This window comes from Delphinapterus leucas, chromosome 10 (genome assembly GCF_059928025.1).
Source record: "Delphinapterus leucas isolate spDelLeu-1000000601 "Yukka" chromosome 10, BTC_Dleu_Yukka2, whole genome shotgun sequence".
Taxonomy (NCBI): Eukaryota; Metazoa; Chordata; class Mammalia; order Artiodactyla; family Monodontidae; genus Delphinapterus; species Delphinapterus leucas.
In genome coordinates this window covers 65954882-65968604 of record NC_143138.1, presented here as the reverse complement: position 1 = coordinate 65968604, position 13723 = coordinate 65954882, and the positions used below count along the sequence as shown (strand labels likewise).

At 56.1% G+C, this 13723-nt stretch overlaps 2 protein-coding genes across 11 annotated transcripts; one reads left to right on the top strand and one right to left on the bottom strand.

Annotated features, from left to right (window-relative positions):
* The first annotated feature begins 32 nt into the window (after window positions 1-32).
* On the top strand, window positions 33-9557 carry DALRD3 (DALR anticodon binding domain containing 3). Of its 9 annotated transcripts, XM_089919301.1 has the most exons (13): window positions 43-700; window positions 992-1064; window positions 2500-2795; window positions 2920-3176; window positions 3261-3340; window positions 3423-3551; window positions 3860-3930; window positions 4024-4085; window positions 4197-4279; window positions 4369-4551; window positions 4628-4741; window positions 4831-4899; window positions 4983-5215. In XM_089919301.1, exons 1-13 carry the CDS (start codon window positions 603-605, stop codon window positions 5100-5102), a joined length of 1635 nt encoding a protein of 544 aa, XP_089775427.1. In that variant the 5' UTR covers window positions 43-602; the 3' UTR covers window positions 5103-5215. The 9 variants fall into 9 exon arrangements, with proteins under 9 accessions (XP_089775431.1, XP_089775428.1, XP_089775424.1 ...); XM_089919302.1 differs by lacking the exon at window positions 4983-5215 and adding an exon at window positions 6371-9557 and having other exon boundaries at window positions 41-700; window positions 2920-3340; XM_089919298.1 differs by having other exon boundaries at window positions 42-700; window positions 2920-3340.
* Window positions 5034-13710, bottom strand: WDR6 (WD repeat domain 6). Of its 2 annotated transcripts, none has more exons than XM_089919295.1 (7): window positions 13492-13710; window positions 6584-9065; window positions 6395-6478; window positions 6184-6300; window positions 5967-6085; window positions 5278-5873; window positions 5034-5147 (listed from the first exon to the last, which is right to left on the bottom strand). In XM_089919295.1, exons 1-6 carry the CDS (start codon window positions 13589-13591, stop codon window positions 5413-5415), a joined length of 3363 nt encoding a protein of 1120 aa, XP_089775421.1. In that variant the 5' UTR covers window positions 13592-13710; the 3' UTR covers window positions 5034-5147; window positions 5278-5412. The 2 variants fall into 2 exon arrangements, with proteins under 2 accessions (XP_089775421.1, XP_089775422.1); XM_089919296.1 differs by lacking the exon at window positions 13492-13710 and adding an exon at window positions 12832-13220.
* Between the last annotated feature and the right edge of the window lie 13 nt (window positions 13711-13723).

Sequence of the window (13723 nt, the reverse complement as noted above, 5' to 3'; positions counted from 1 at the left end):
CATGGATTGGCCTCTCCAGAGCGCGAGGGGGCGTGGCTGGCTGGTTTCGCCTTAAAATGGCTCCAAATCTGCGGCCAAAGCAAGCGGAAAGGGACGCTTTGATAGGCTGCTTCTAGGTGCTCGGCGGCCGACCGGGCCTAAACCGGACCAGACGTTGAACTAGACAGCGGCTGGAGCATCGCCTTGTCCTCGTTCACTTCGCTTGCGTCCCGAGAATTCCTTGCGCCCCGTCTTGAGCCGAATCAGAAGGCCTACTGGCGTGAGAATCGCCGGCGCCCGCGCAGGTTCTGGCATCTCCGCGCGCCCACCGTGTGTTGGCCTCAGGGGCACATTGCCGCGTCTGCCACCCTCGGGACGGGGCTGGCGGGAGGCTCGACACAACCGAGGACGGTCGCAATGGATTTCCGGGAGTCCCGTCGCTGCCGTGAGGGCCCATTGGGCCCCTAGCGCTCCGGGCACTGGCAGCGTCACCGGACAAAGGGTCCCGGGTGCCGGGGTGTCCCCGAGTAGGGTTTACTTCCCCTCCGATCCCACGGGCGCGCTTCCCTCTTGGTTGATCCGGAAGCCCGCCCCGCCACCGTCACTGCAGTGGCCCTGACTGCATGAGACCAACAGGACTAATCCTACCCCGCGGGTCTAATCCGGATCGGGACCTGGTCCCGGGGAAGGCCCCCACCACCCATATTGTTTGGGGGCCTAGGTGAGCGGCTCGTTCCCACTAGACTTGGTTTCACCTCCTGAGTCCGCCGACTGGGAGTGGGGGGGTTTGATCTGGCCCTAGGGCGAGGGATAACCCCCTCAACCCCCCCCCGGCTGGACAGCGGGCAACGGAATCCCAAAAGCAGCTGTTGTCTCCAGAGCATTCCAGCTGCACTTGGATTTCGTTCCCTGCTCTCCTGCCTGAGCAGCGTCCTGACCCAGATGGAATGGGCTAGCCCCTGATCCCCAGACATACTTTATTGGGTCGCTCTGGTTTCCGTCCCTCTCTCAGGTGCACCCTCAGGCTAGAAGTGACAGGCGTAGACATCGGAGAGCCGAGGCGGTGGTCATCTCTGGAGCCCGAGGTACCATTGGCAAGGGAGGGAGGACCCAGGGCCTCCGTATAGGGCTGCAAATGGCGGTGAGTCCCCCAGGGCAGCCCCAGCCCGCAGCTCGCTAAAGATAGCCTTTCACTTCCTGGGGTAAAACCACCCCCAACCGTCTTCATGCACCCAGAGTAGCTGAAGTCCCCAGCTCCGCCTCGGGGCCCCCAACCCTGTTAGCAGCTGTCCCCGGGTCGTGCGCGTGACGCATGGAAAGCGCTTTGGAATGACACGATCACTCCCGTTGAGTGGGCACCCAAGAAGCCATCGGGAATGTCGTGTCCGCCCAGTGCTCTTTCGGCACTTCCCAGCAGGGCCTTGCAGCCCTAGACCAGAGAGGGGCCTTGCCAAGCTTTTGCTGCGCCTAGACTTCTCTCCTTTCTGAGCTCTGGTTATTTTCACTGCTCCAGGGTGGAGATCAGGGGTTTGCCAGTGATCTGCTGCACAGCGCTCTACGGCGTTAGGTTCAGTCCCCATTAAAGAAAAGAGAAAAGGGTTTTATCTAAGTTACAGTGAAGTGAAGACATTCAGGAGCCCTGGTGGGACAGACGAAAGAGCATTCTCACTGGTAGAGGAGTGGGGTGCTCAGAGAACTGTTCTTAAGCTGGGTCTTCTCATGGTCACGTTGTTTATTTGACCCACAATGGCTGGTTGCCTAAACCAGGAAGTGGGAGGATCCATCAGTGGGCATTTTTTAGGAATAAAGACAACCCATATGTCAAAGGAGGGAATGCTTGCAAATAACCCGAAACTGGAGAACACAAATTCTCTTAAAAATGTGAGTTTTTCAGTAGGTCATGAAAGTGGTTTTAATGTTAGCCGCCCTATTTCAGTGAGAATCCATTTGGGACTTTTGCCGTTTTGATCATGTGTAAATGGAGGAAATGAAACGTTATCACAAATACATAAATGTAAGACTTAAGTTCTTTCCCTGGTTGCTACTGCGGGCGACGGCGAGAGAATCCTAGGCCCGTAGCGTACCCAGAGATTTCGGACCCGGAGCCGAGCCAGGCTGGTGGGCCACGCGGAGGCAGCACTGGAGTCGTAGGTCGAGCGCACCTGTGCACTCACGGGCCGCAGCCAGATCTCCGCCCCAACCAATTGGCCCTCCTTGAAGTTCGACCTCGAAATTTTGCTTCCGGTTCCTTGCTTCCGGTTCTGCCTACTCCTTCCGGTCGCCATGCGCCTTGGGGTAGAGGAGATGCTGGGAGCCCTCAACGCGGCCCTGGGGCCGGGCGGCCCAGTATGGTTCAAGGAGACACGCGCCCGCCACCTGCGTGTCCGAGACTTCTTGGCACCGCGGCGCGCGCTGGAAGCGCGCTTCGGGGACGACCAGGTGGGCGCGAGCAGGGCGGGGACGTGCGGCCCGAGGTAGCTGGGAGCGCCGCGACCCGCTCACTAGCTTGTCTTCCCGCAGGTGCCCGAGCGCGTGGTTCACGCCATCGTCGGCCTGCAGGGTCCTGGCGTGGCCCCGGTACTGAGCTGCGCGCCAACCCCCGCGGGGCTGGCGCTCCAGCTGCGGCGGTCCGCCGTCTTCGAGCGCGTCCTCGGCGCCGTGGCCGCCTATGCCGCGCCCATCGTCCCCGCCGCCCCGGGCCCGCGCGTCGTCCTGCACTGCCCGGCGCTGCGCGGCAGCCCCTGCGCCCTCCGCCTGAGCCAGCTGCGTGCCGTGTTAGTGGCCGACCACCTGGCGCGAGCTTTGCACGCTCACAGGTGAGCTGGGGCGCGGGCCCACAAAGGAGAAAGCGCACGATGGGGGCCCGAGAGCCGCTGCGGGTGGAAAGTGGGGGATAGCTGAGCCCGGTGCTCGGGCTGAGGCGGCCGCCTCGCTTCGCAGGGTGAGTGTGCGCCTAGTGCCCGCTGTGCGGGACCCGCACATGCCGACCTTCCTGCAGCAGCTGCGGGTGGACTGGCCGGCGGCCTCAGAGAGAGCCGCGACCGAAGCCCTGAGGAGCCGCGCGCTTGCAGAGCTCACCCCTGCCCGTAACGCGGAAGCCCTGCCCCCTGGCGCCCTGGGCCGAGTGTACTTGAAGGAGCTGGTGGACGAACGGGGACGCACAACTGGCTATGACCCCAACCTGGACAGCTGTCTGGGTAGGACCCGGAGCCTCGCAGGGCCAGAAAGTAGTCGGACCCCGCACTCCCCGCCGGCCTCAGCCCTGTGTGTTCTCTTCGCAGTGACGGAGGATCTGCTCGCTGTGCTGGCGGAGCTGCAGCAGGCTGTGCAGGATTGGGCTGAGGACAGCTCCCTAGGCCTGGTTAGTGACTGACACCCCACCCTGCAGGCCTCTGGCAAACCAGGTGTCTTGTGTCCCCGGCAGTGACTGTCCTACCCTATAGGCTGCGGCCCCAGATGCTGGTGCAGATAGCTGCATGGTTGTACACGTGGTGAGCTGTGAGGAGGAGTTCCAGCAACAGAAGTTGGACCTGCTTTGGTGGAAGTTGGATGACCAGGCTCCTCTCAGACAGGTAGGTTAGTGATGGTGGCTCCCCACACCAATCTCAGAGGGCCCTTGAAACCCACTTGTTAGTTGATGGGTCCAGAAGGTGATACTTGATCTTGGGGAGATGTTAGGCTTGGTAAATGGGCATGTGTAGCAGGTGCTGGGAGAGGTCTCTGGAGGCATCATAGCCCAGAGAATATTGAAGAATAGGTTGAGGAGGCTACCCTGTGGGGATGGAGGTCCTAAGGTAAAAAGCTGGGGGAGTCCAGGAACCAAATTTAGGTTCCTGGAGGGTATCGCCAGCTGGCTGAGCCCCTGCTATCTTCCTGACAGAAGCACCTGGTCTGTGGCCCAGTGAAAGTAGCTGGTGCACCTGGCACCCTGACTGCGCCCGAGTACTACGAGTGAGTGAGGCTGGAAGGAAGGCCACCAAGCCAGGGTAGTTGTGGTGGGGGACTCTGCCCCCTGGTCCTCCTCTCACTCTTTTCAAAATGCAGGCTCCGGCATGCCCAGGTGTGCAAGGCCTCAGCACTGAAGCGCAGTAGGGACCTGGCACAAGGTGCGCCTGGGAGACCCTGGCTGTGCTTTGGGTAGGGGAAGGTCACTTGCCCCCCTGCCCCCCCTCGTTCCCTGCCTGTAGAGACTGATTAACTGATCCGTACTCCTTCAGACTCAGCCTGGATGGAAATCTTCAGGGTTCTCTCTGTGGCAACCATTAAGTTTGAGATGCTCAGCACAGCCCCACAAAGTCAGGTGAGCCTGGGCGTCATGCTGGGCCAGGGCTGGGGGGACAGGGTGTGCAGTGGCTGTCCTCCCTCTGCAGCTGTGCCCTCATTCCTCAGCTTCTCTTGGCCCTGGCTGACAGCAGCATTTCCACAAAGGGCACCAAAAGTGGCACCTTTGTCATGTATAATTGTGCACGTCTTGCCACACTCTTTGAGAGTTACAAGTGCAGCATGGAACAAGGTCTGTACCCCAGTTTCCCACCTGTGAGCAGTCTGGATTTCTCTCTGCTACATGATGAGGTGAGTTCTCCTCTTGGGTAGCTGTCACATGTGGGAAGTTCAGGCCTTTCACTCCCAGCACCCTTTTTTTCCACAGGGTGAGTGGTTGCTGCTCTTCAACAGCATCCTCCCCTTCCCAGACCTGCTGAGCCAGACAGCAGCCCTACCCTGCACAGCCCCAGGGCTCCACATCACTGTACGCACAGAGATGGTAAGGCAGAGGACACTGGGACGGACTGCACACACTAGTCTTTATTCTGGGGCACAGAGACAGGTCAGTGACTCAGTCTCTGTCTCTAGGTGTGCAAGTTCCTGGTACAGCTCAGCATGGATTTCAGCTCATACTATAACCGGGTACACATCCTAGGGGTAAGTGCACAGCAAAAGGGCATATGTGGGGGGTGCAGGGGAAGCAAAGGATGAAGACCAGCAGGCCCCTTTCTCTCCTCCAGGAGCCTCGACCACACTTGTTTGGTCAAATGTTTGCCCGTCTGCAGCTTCTGCGGGCTGTGCGTGAAGTGCTCCACACCGGGCTGGCCATGCTGGGTCTCCCTCCACTGAGTCACATCTAAGGCCACAGAGGCCCCAATATCTGGGAATGTCCACAAAGTCATCAACTGAAAGGGAAAAAACCCACAGATTTTGTTAGAGACCCGGAGACAAAATAAATTGCTTCTGTAACACAGTTTTGTCCCATTGTGGGGAGTGGGGCATATTCTTGGTCTGCCCAGGTGGCTTTCAACTCACCTCCAGCTCCTGCTCTTGAGTCAGGAGTCCCCGGCTGCCTCTTCCTCCCCTCAAGGCACACTGGGCATGGGCACAGATAGTCACTCTGTCTGTGAGCAGGCCCCATGCCCAGCATGCCGGCCACCGCGGGACATCTCAGTCATACCAGTTGTAAACCTCAAGGCCCTGGCCCCCAAGAGCACAGCGGTGGCCAAACTCAGGGCTCACGGGCCAGCAGTCCATGTCGGCCACATCTGCTACATGGTACACTGTACTGTTCATAAAGGTGGGCTCACCATGCCCCAGACGCCAGAAGGTAAGCCGTTGGTCGATGGAGGCTGAGACCATGAGGCTTGGGCTTAAGATCTTGAGGCCTGTCACATGGGCAGCATGTGCACAGGGGAGAGAGTATTCTTCCAGCACTTGCAGCTGGGGCACCAGCTCAGCACCCCCCACAGCCTCTTCCAGCTCTGGCCCCTCCACAGTAAGCACAAAGACATGGAGGGAGCCATCCTCACTGCCACTGGCCACAAGATGGCCCTCACGTATGGGCAAGGTGTGCAGGCTGTTGACACCACAGCTGTGAGCCTGGAGAGTCAGGCAGGGGCTGCCCAGCCCTGGAAGAAGATGGTTGTCACTACCCAGCTCAACACTTGGTTGAGTGCACTGGGAGGTGGGGGGACAGCCACAGTGGCACTCTAGCTACTCACGGTAGGGAAGCCCAGGGTCTGCTGGAGGCTCGAGGGCAGGAGAGCCATGGTCCAGCACAGTGGTGAGATCCCAGAAGGCCAGGCTGCCATCCGTGGCTGCACTGCACAGGAACAGTCTCCTGGTAGCCAGGAAAAGGCAGCTGGGTCAGTGAGGGGGATGGAAAGCAATAGGAGCCCCCACCAAACCCATGCAGGACCACCATGCAGCCCCTCTCACCGCCGCTGATTGGTTGCCTCGTGTGTGAAGGAGTGGACCTTGAGCACACAGCGCTTGTGGTGGAAGGTTTCAGCCAGGAGCTGTAGCCGCTGCCCAGAGTCCTGCAAGAGAAAGAGCCTGGGGGGTGCAGAGGATGGCCCAGCTCAGAACCCATTCTAAACATCCTTACATTTTCTTTTGTCTCCAGGCCTCCTGGGTCCTATAGGCTCACCTCACTGCCCCATCGCTACAGGCTGCAGCCACAAGGGGGCCAAGGCCAGGCCGGTCGAGCTCACACACAGCTAGGGACATGTACCTGCAAGGACAGTACACAGCCATCAGGCAGAGCCTGGGAGCAGCGGCACAGGGCTTGCCCTGCATGCCCCCCCACCCCATGTTCCTGTCTGACAGTGCACCTCACCTGGTCTCTGGGTCCACCTTGATCATCCGGTGCCGATTGCGCTGCCGGTCCCAGTACTCATCCAGCCGGTGAGACGAAAGGTGCATGACATGGCAGGCAAGGCGGCTTGGGGTGCTGGGGTCTGGGCTGACCATGATTGTGAAGCAGTGCATCTCAGCCCTGCCCCCCGCAGATACCACATGGGCAGTCAGGCCAGGCTGGGGATCCTGAGGGCCACCTGGGGTGCCAGTGCCCCACACAGCCACTGCACGCACCGAGGAGATGTGGTTACAGACAGCTGTAAGTGCATGGGCTGAGCCTGTGGCTGTGGGGAGTGCCAGGATACAGACGGTGGTGTCCTCGCTGCACGTTATCACAATGTCAATCAGGCCAGGGCCCTCACTACCGGGCTCCAGGTGGTCAGGCTGCATGAAGCTGGGCACCCCAAATTCAGGCCCCAGGGTGACGGTGCCCACACGCTTTACACAAGTGATCTCACGGCCATGTAGGCTCTCCCGGAGAATCACATGTGGCCGCGTGCAGCCACCAAGAGCCCGGTACAGCATGACATCCCCATCCTTAAGGTAGGCAAAAGCCATAGCTGCCTCGGTATCAGAGAAGGCCCAGGAGCGATGCCCTCCACCACAGTTGATAATGTGCAGCTTCTCATGCGACCGGGGGCTCCACACCACAAACTCGTTGGCATGGAAACCCAGGATGACCATGCTCCCATCAGCCACCATTCGGAGCCCAGCCACCCAGTTCATACCTCGACAGGATTTTTGCCTTAGGACTGGCTGGAGTTGGCCACCTCGCACCAAGAGCTGGTAGTAGGCACCATCACGCCCTGTAGTGTACACGTAGCCACCATGGCAGGTGACTGAGGTCACACCCTGTTTCCCATGCAGAGAAGGGAGGGTGGACACAGGGCCCCACTCAGCCAAGGTGTTCTCACTCCCACCACTGCCACTACCCGTTCCAAGTGCTCGAGTACCAGCCCCAACTTTGCCTCCGACCCCAAGATCCTTGAGCAAATCTGGTCGGGAGGGGAACAGCAACACGGAGCCCCGGCGGTCCCCGCACACCAGGAAGTCGCCCGGGGGTAGGAAGGCACTGCATGTGTGCCATCTCTGCTTGCTTGGAGGTAGGAGGTACCTGCAACGTTCCTTGACGAAGATGGCCTTGCCAGAGGGTGCAGCAGAGATCTCTAGGCAAGCCACCACACCACCAGGGCCCGATGCTAGCAACAGAAGCTCCTCGTAGCCACGCAAGGCCCAGCTCAGGCTGTGCACCTTCCCATGGAACAGGGTCAGGTCCACAGCTGCAGTTGGAGTGTTGATGGGGACAACCTTGACATGACCTTCCCCATTGGCCATGGCACACAGTCCGAAGCCCTCAGGACCAGGGGCTGCCTCCAGGAGGCAGTAGGACTGGAAGCACTTGTCCTCCAGCAGCTGCTCCCAGCACTTGACCTCGAGGTCATAAAGGTAGAGGGCCCCTGTATCAGTCACTGCCAGTACTCGCCATGAGCCAGCCAGCGTCACAGCCTTGAGGGCACCTGGCCTGCTACGGGATTTGAAGCAGAGGGTGGAGACGCCCGAACCCGGGTACCCACGCCCCATCAGGTGCCATAGCCGGATGCCTGAGTCATCGCCCCCAGTGATCACCCAGGCCTGTCTCTCATGAGCAGCTATGGCCCGGATCCCACGGCCCTGGTGGCCCCGAAAGGCCTGGAGGATTTCGCCTTCGTGGCTCCATACCAAGCAGACGCAGTCTTCTCCTGCACTGATAAGGTAATTTTCTAGGAGCTTGACCTGCCATACACGGGCACTGTGCCCAAAGCAGTGCCCAATATTCTGCACCCGACCCCCAGGCACCCGCAGGTCACCCACCTTCCAGATGCGAACACTTCGGTCTTCTGAAGCTGTGGCCAACAGGCCTTTGCTTTCCAGGTATGACATGCTGAAGATGACACCCACGTGCCCACTAACCCGTCGGTCGGGGGCTACTGGCTTATTGTCTATCAAAGCAGCTGCTGGGTACCAGACCAGGAGCTGGTTGGAAACGGCACCCGCCACTATGGTCAGCTCCTTCCAGGTATCTCCAATCAGACAGGCTGAGGAGAGGGTGCACCTGTCCGTGCAGGGCACGTCCTGCAGCATGCACCCTACCACAGGGTCATACAGCACCACTGAGTTGTGGCCCAGGGCCAAGGCCATGTTCCCCTCAAGCCAACGGGCATCCCAGATCCAGTCAGACATGTTCCACAGGCCAGAACGCCAGAGCTCCCGGAAGCGGCCCTGTCCCCAGCCAATTTTCACAATTCGGAGTCCCTTGCTCCCAAACACCGCCACCATGGCCTCCGAGTCAAGGTCTCCGTTGGGCTCTGGTCGCACTCGGAACCCATGAATAAGATAGTGGCCAAGCAGGTTCTGCACTCGTTTCATCATCCGCAGATGTCCACCAAAATCCAAGGTGTACACCAGGACATCCGGCCCCTCACCTGGACAGAGGCAAAGGCCGCATCAGAACCCCTCACCTAACTCTGACGAGCCATGAAGAAGAGACAGGGAGCAGGGAAAATTCTCAGTATGTAGCTTATGAATATATTAGGTCACTCAGTCCTGCAGGCTTGAACCTTGGAAAATACTTGGTCTCACCTTCAGCCGTACCTTCAGTGCTGACTTTCTGATCCCCTCATCAGTCACCCATCACATTCAATTCAACCATGAATTCCTCAAACTCAGTCTCCTCCTCACCCCACCTAACTTCTCATGCTTCAGACAGGAATCCTCTCAGCTTTAGTCCTCAAATCCTTGGCCTCATTTACCTCTACATGCATTCTTCCCACTTCCACCTCCCCCAGGGGAGAGGCAGACCCAGTAAGTCAATCTTTCCACCTTGGGTCTACAGCAGAACCCCTCCTGATTTCCAGGAGCTGTAATGCGGTCCAAAAAAAAAAAAAAAAAAAAAATTGCATAACATCGATTATAAACCAGACAATGAACTATATGCTGCAGTAATGAATAAAGACCCTGCTCCTGTGGATTAGGAAGACATTAAACAATATCACACAACAGATGGCTAAAAAATACATGAAAAGATGCTCAACATCACTAATTATCAGAGAAATGCAAATCAAAACTACAATGAGGTATCACCTCACACCGGTCAGAATGGCCATCAACAAAAAGTCTACAAACAGGGAATTCCCTGTCGGTCCAGCGGTTATGACTACACGCTCTCACTGCCAAGGGCCCAGGTTTGATCCCTGGTGGGGGAACTAAGATCCCACAAGCTGCGAGGCACGGCCAGAATAAAAAAAACATACAAATGAATGTATTTACAAAACAGAAACAGACTCACAGATTTCAAAAGCAAACTTATGGTTACCAAAGGGGAAACGTGGCAGGGAGGCATAAATTAGGAGTTTGGGATTAACATACACACATTACTATATAAAAAACAGATAACGAACAAGGACCTACTGTATAGCACAGGGAGCTCTACTCAATATTCTGTAATCACCTATATCGGTAAAGAATCTGAGAAAGAATGAATATATGTATACGTATAACCTAATCACTTTGCTGTACACCTGAAACTAACACAACATTGTAAATCAACTATACTCCAATAAAATTAAAAAAAACCAAACTATGCTTACAGGGTGGGGGAAAGAGTGGGGGGAGGGATAGATTGGGAATCTGGGATTGACATGTACACACACATATTTAAAATAGATAACCAGGGGCTTCCCTGGTGGCACAGTGGTTAAGAGTCTGCCTGCCAATTCAGGGACACGGGTTTGAGCCCTGGTCCAGGAAGATCCCACGTGCCACGGAGCAACTAAGCCTGTGCACCACAACTACTGAGCCTGCGCTCTAGAGCCCGTGAGCCACAACCACTGAGCCCATGTGCTACAACTACTGAAGCCCGCACACCTAGAGCCCATGCTCCGCAACGAGAAGCCACCGCAATAAGAAGCCCTCGCACCGCAACAAAGAGTAGCCCCCACTCACCGCAACTAGAGAAAGCCCGCACGCAGCAACAAAGACCCAACACAGCCAATAAATAAATTAATTAAATACTTTAAATAAATAAATAAAATAGATAACCAGAGGAGTTCCCTGGTGGCACAGTGGATAAGATTGCACACTCCCAATGCAGGGGACCCGGGTTTGATCCCTGGTCAGGGAACTGGATCCCACATGCATGCTGCAACTAAGAGTTCACATGCCACAACTAAGGAGCTGGCGAGCCACAACTAAGGAGCCCTGGAGCTGCAACTAAGACCCAACGCAACCAAATAAATATTTTTTAAAAAACAAACAAAAATAAAACAGATAACCAAAAAATATATAAATAAATATTTTAAAAAGTAATAAAATAACCAACAAGGACCTACTGTATAGCACAGGGAACTCTGCTCAGTACTCTGTAATAACCTAAATGGGAAAAGAACTTGAAAAAGAATACATACATATATATGTATAACTGAATCACTCTGCTGTACACCTGAAATTAACACAACATTGTTAATCAACTATACTCCAATATAAAATAAAAATTAAAAAATAAATAGGGACTTCCCTGGTGGTCCAGTGGCTAAGACTCTACGCTCCCAATCCGGGGTCCCAGGTTCCATCCCTGGTCAGGGAACTAGATCCCACATGCAGCAACTAAGAGTTTGCGTGCTGCAACTAAGAGTTCTCATGCCGCAACTAAAAGATCCTGCATGCCGCAACTGAAGATCCCACATGCAGCAACGAAGACCCAGAACAGCCAAATAAATAAATATTAAAAACAAACAAACAATATCACGCAAGTAAACTACATAGTTATAATTTTGGTAAGTTCCAAGAAAGAACTATATAGGTTGCTTTAAAAATATAAAATGGGGGGGGGGGTAAAAAAAAAGGATACAAAATGGGAAAGTCTACTCCAGTGGTTCTCAACAGAGGGGCAATTTCCCCCCCCCCAGAAGACATCTGGTAATGTCTGAAGACATTTTTGGTTGTTACAACCGGGAGTTGTGTGTGCTACTTGCATCTAGGAGTGGAGGCTAAATGATGCTGCTATACATCGTACAATTTAGACAGCCCCTCACACAAAGAATGATCTGTTCCAATATATCAATAGTGCTGAGACTAAGAAACCCTGGTCTGATCTGACCAGACTGTGTGAGTGTCTGGGGAGGCCAACTGGAGGACAAAACATTTAGGCTGAGGAATCAGGGATCAGCAGCAGTTAGTCAAAGGAAGAGCAGGCAGGAGTGAGAGGGGGTGAACCTTCCGTAGCAGAGGAAACAGCAATTCTGATGGCCCTGAGGTGAGCAAGAGCTTTGGGTAGTGTGGCTAGAACAGGAAACAAAGGGCTCAAGGATGGGCTAGAGAGAACACTACTGAGGGGGTCAGGGAGGCATAGGTGCATGGCCTCAAATTTGATGGCAATAAAGGTAGAAAAAATAGATGCCACATGTATGAAGTGCAAATCAACCAGACTGGCCTAGGGAACAAGGTAGATTCTTGGGCTTGGGCACCTGAGTGGCTGGTGTTCCCTCTGCTAAACAGTATTTCAATTTGTAGGCACCTGTGCACTTGACAACAAGGGCTGGGAATTCAGATTGTAGATACACATTTAGACTATCAGTACACATGGGTGGGATTTGAGAACTGCCAACATAAAAGTCACTTTGGAAGTCACAGGAATAAGTGAATTCACTTTAAAAGCTTTCTGATCTGAACTTCCCAAGCCATTCCCATGCTTAATACCTTTCAATGGGGCTTCGCCACTGGGACATTATGCCCTTAGGGATAAAGTCAAATCTAGGCCTAAAATGGACTGGCCTCTGTTCATTTCTCCAGCCTCTTCTCCTAGACCACCCTCCCCTCCTACTGAAGCCTCATAAGAATTCCCTCTTTCACACAAAGTGACAAACTCAGTCTTAAGGCCTTTGGCTTGCTCACCCTCTGCCAGGAACCTTCTCTTCTAGTTTACTTCTGCGGTTCTTCAGCTTTCTGCTTAGCTATCCTCTCCTCCAGGAGCCTTAGGAGTTTAGCTCAGTGTAGGAACCTTGGGCTCCCAGAGCCCCCACACCACATCAAAATTGGGCCATCCCTCGCCCCATCCCCCATCCCCATACATCCATCCCCGTTAGGATTGGTAGCAGCTCACTCAAGGCTTGACAGCCAGTGCTCTGCCTTGGGACCCTTATCAAACTCAGCAGCACCATCATCGGTCACTAGTGGCTTCCAGTCGAGCCTCACCGCTCCTCAGGTCTCTGCCGCCTCAGATCCCTGGCCTCTGCTACCCGAGCCGACCTTCCTCGGAGGGGCATCGACATCAGACTTCCTGGAACCCAACCATCTCGGGAGAGACCTCAGCCTCCGCACTGGCCTACTCAGAAAGGTCTCGTCCTCAGCTTCCCGCGACCCCATCCTGGTCAGAGGCTCTTCATCTCCACCTTCTAGGTAAGAGCCTCACCCGCCGCACCCTCACACCGGAGAGGCCACACCCCCTTCTGGGCCTTGCCCACCCCCGAAAGGCCACGCCCCGGGCTCTGGACCCGCCCACGGGGGGGCCTCATCGCCGACCTACTCGCCGAGCCCCCTCAGGAGAGGCCCAACCCATCGAAGCGGCCACAGGCTTCCCTCATTCCCTTACCCCGCCCCCGCCGACCGCGTTTCCCCGCTCCTTTTTGCCGTCCCACCCGCCCTCTCCGCGTCACCTGCAGTTTATGAAAGGCCTCGGGAGCCACCTCAGTTTTTTGTTTCCTGGACTCCTCGGGCCGCGCTTCAGCCCCGCCATCTCCGGGCTCCCGCCCGCCGCCCGTCCTCCTCCTCGGGGCATCCCTTTGTTCTTAAGGCCGCTCCCCAGGCGAGCGTTCAGTTTCTTCTCCGCTAGCGCGCGCCTCAACCAAAACTCACCCGCCAAAAGCCGCTCCCCCACGCACTCCAGACCCGTGACCGGGAGGAGAATGAGCTCCGAGGTTGCCCTCGGCCAAACGTAGTCCTCGTGAGCGTCCATGTCAGTCCCAGAACCGCTGCAGCCGCCACGGTCAAGAAGAGAGCCGAGCTCTCGCGAGACGAGCCTTCCCGCGCGCCTCGCTGCAGCTCTACAGCGCCCGTAGCAACAGGTAGCAGAGGCAGGGGCGCCTGC